Source organism: Prosopis cineraria, unplaced genomic scaffold (assembly GCF_029017545.1).
Source record: "Prosopis cineraria cultivar Desert tree isolate PC_DT_omini unplaced genomic scaffold, ASM2901754v1 PC1, whole genome shotgun sequence".
Taxonomy (NCBI): Eukaryota; Viridiplantae; Streptophyta; class Magnoliopsida; order Fabales; family Fabaceae; genus Prosopis; species Prosopis cineraria.
The window spans coordinates 27,493,581-27,496,104 of NW_026555332.1; the positions used below are offsets into that span (position 1 = coordinate 27,493,581).

Consider the following 2,524-nt stretch of genomic DNA (forward strand, 5'->3'; position numbering starts at 1 on the left):
GCTATGTTAAACATTGGTCTGCTTTATGAGTTAAGTCTTGATGATTTGTTTTATTAATGATTTGTCTTCAGATCTCAGTAGAGGGATGGCTTAGTTTGGTTTTCTATACACATTAGTCATTTATGATTTTTTTAAGATGTGCACTATATTGTCAGATAGCTTGATCGTACTAGTGCACAAGGCAGTAAAAATTACTGTGATTAAAGCTGTGCAATCAAATCAAATACCCCACACAAGCTGTGAACTTATAAAACAGGGATCTTTTCATGCAAAATAGACTTGTTTTTATTGAACTCAAGACTATACCATAACCAATTTGCTTTTGATGCAAATTACCACAAAACACATGATGCATAAATTTTCTGCTACTCTGGTTCAACCTATAACCAGACAGGGAACCATCAACAATAAGGAATTTACGAAGGCAGAGGAAAACTAGTAAAAGCATATGTAAATAAAGCCAAAAGGCATGCCTTTCTCTTATTACAAGTAAAAACTACTTGACTAAACAATATTTGCTTGACCTAACCAAAGATCCTCCATGACACTCGCAATTTTAACTCAAATGGTGAATGATCAACGTCAACCCAGCCAAACAACTAGCAAACAACTCAATTCAAAGCACCAACACTATTACGAGCAAGTTTTGTCCACTCGGTATGGAAGGACCCAGGGCGGTCAATTCGCTCATAAGTATGAGCCCCAAACAAATCCCTTTGAGCCTGGACAAGGTTGGCTGGAAGTCTAGCTCTCCTATATGTATCAAAGTAAGCAAGACTAGCACACATCCCTGGAGTGCTGATACCAGCTGATATAGCTAATCCCACAACTCTTCTCCAGGCTGTCTGTCTCTGCACCATCTCCCTTGCAAATTCTGGGTCTACAATCAAACTAGCCAAGTTGGGGTTCCTCTGATATGCCTTCTTAATCCTATCCAAAAACACCGCTCGTATGATACACCCACCTTTCCATATTCTAGCCAATTCCCCCAAGTTCAAATTCCATCCCTTCTCGTTACTCTTAGCCCTCAACAAGTTCATCCCCTGAGCATAGCTACAGATTTTTGACGCGTATAAAGCTTGTCGCACATCATCTATCAATCGCTTCTTATCAATCCCACTCCTCACAGACCCCACTTGGTCATTCATTCCTGCCTCCTTCAATACATTAGCAGCATTCTCTCTCTCATCCTTGAGTCCACTCAAATATCGGCAGTCCAATGAAGCAGCAATGGTTGGAGCTGCCACGGAGAGCTCCGCCGCCTGTTGCACCGTCCATTTTCCGGTACCCTTCATACCTGTTTTATCCAATATCTTATCCACCAAATCCCCATCTCCAGATTCGTCTTTAACTTTAAAAATATCAGCAGTTATTTCAACAAGGAAACTCTCAAGCTCCCCTCTGTTCCATTCAGCGAAAATCTGGGCAAGCTCCGAATTGGACAAACCCCCAACATGCTTCAACACGTCATAGGCCTCAGAAATGAGCTGCATATCCCCATATTCAATACCGTTGTGGACCATCTTAACGAAATTACCAGAGCCACCCTCGCCAATATATGCAACACAAGGGCCATCCTCAACTTGCGCAGCGACTTTCATCAAAATATCCTGCACATTTGAGTACGCCTGATAAGAACCCCCGGGCATCAAAGAGGGCCCATGGCGAGCACCGTCTTCGCCACCAGAAACACCCATACCCAAATACAGTATGCCCTTGTCGGCAACTTGTTGGATTCTACGTTCAGTGTTCTCATACCACTCGTTACCTCCGTCAATGATGCAATCGCCGGCCTCCATGTGTTCAGATAGGGCAGCGATTGTCTGGTCAACGGGAGAACCGGCCTTAACAAGGATGATGACTGATCTGGGCCGTTGGATGGAAAGGACAAAATCTCGCGGGTTGTACTGACCGACGAGGGGCAAGGAACCCTCTTGGCGGGCCCGATCTAGGGTTTCGTCGACTTTGGATGTGGTGCGGTTGTAGACGGAGATTGGGAAGCCTTTCTCGGCGATGTTGAGGGCTAGGTTTTGGCCCATGACGGCGAGTCCGGCGAGGCCTATGCGGGACAAAGCAGCTGCAGAAGCCTCCATGGTGATAAGTGGAAAGCGAGAGAGTGGAGACTACAGAGGAAGAGCGATGGAAATGGCGGCTGAACTGGAGATCTATAAATCTCCTGAAGAAGAAGAGCAGAGGAAAAAGGAATCCATCATCTATGTATGTACAAGGGCGGGTAGTTGGACTTTTGGATTTTTAATTTTTAATTTTTACATGTCTGACAATTACATGACATTTTCATAAAGTGATAAAACCAAACTTATTCATGAAAAAAAGACATTCTTATAAAAAAAATTAAAAATTTATTCTTATAGTATTAATTAATATGAAAATGAGAAATATAATTAAATTACAAATAAAAATAATATTATTTTATATTTGATGAGAATTGGGGTTGGCGGACTCATCGAGGGTATCAAGGGATACTGACTCCATCACCAACGAGGGGGTGCCTTGAACGTCGTTG

At 42.9% G+C, this 2,524-nt stretch overlaps 1 protein-coding gene across 1 annotated transcript; it reads right to left on the reverse strand.

Moving 5' to 3' along the window:
• Nucleotides 1-261: 261 nt before the first annotated feature.
• LOC129318667 (6-phosphogluconate dehydrogenase, decarboxylating 3, chloroplastic) lies at nucleotides 262-2,228 on the reverse strand. Its single transcript, XM_054963561.1, has one exon. The coding sequence runs from the start codon at nucleotides 2,091-2,093 to the stop codon at nucleotides 612-614; it is 1,482 nt and encodes a 493-aa protein (XP_054819536.1). The 5' UTR covers nucleotides 2,094-2,228; the 3' UTR covers nucleotides 262-611.
• Nucleotides 2,229-2,524: the final 296 nt, after the last annotated feature.

Coding starts and splice junctions, on each gene's coding strand:
- LOC129318667 (XM_054963561.1), bottom strand. CDS start 2,093: ATGGAGGCTTCTGCAGCTGCTTTGTCCCGCATAGGCCTCGCCGGACTC.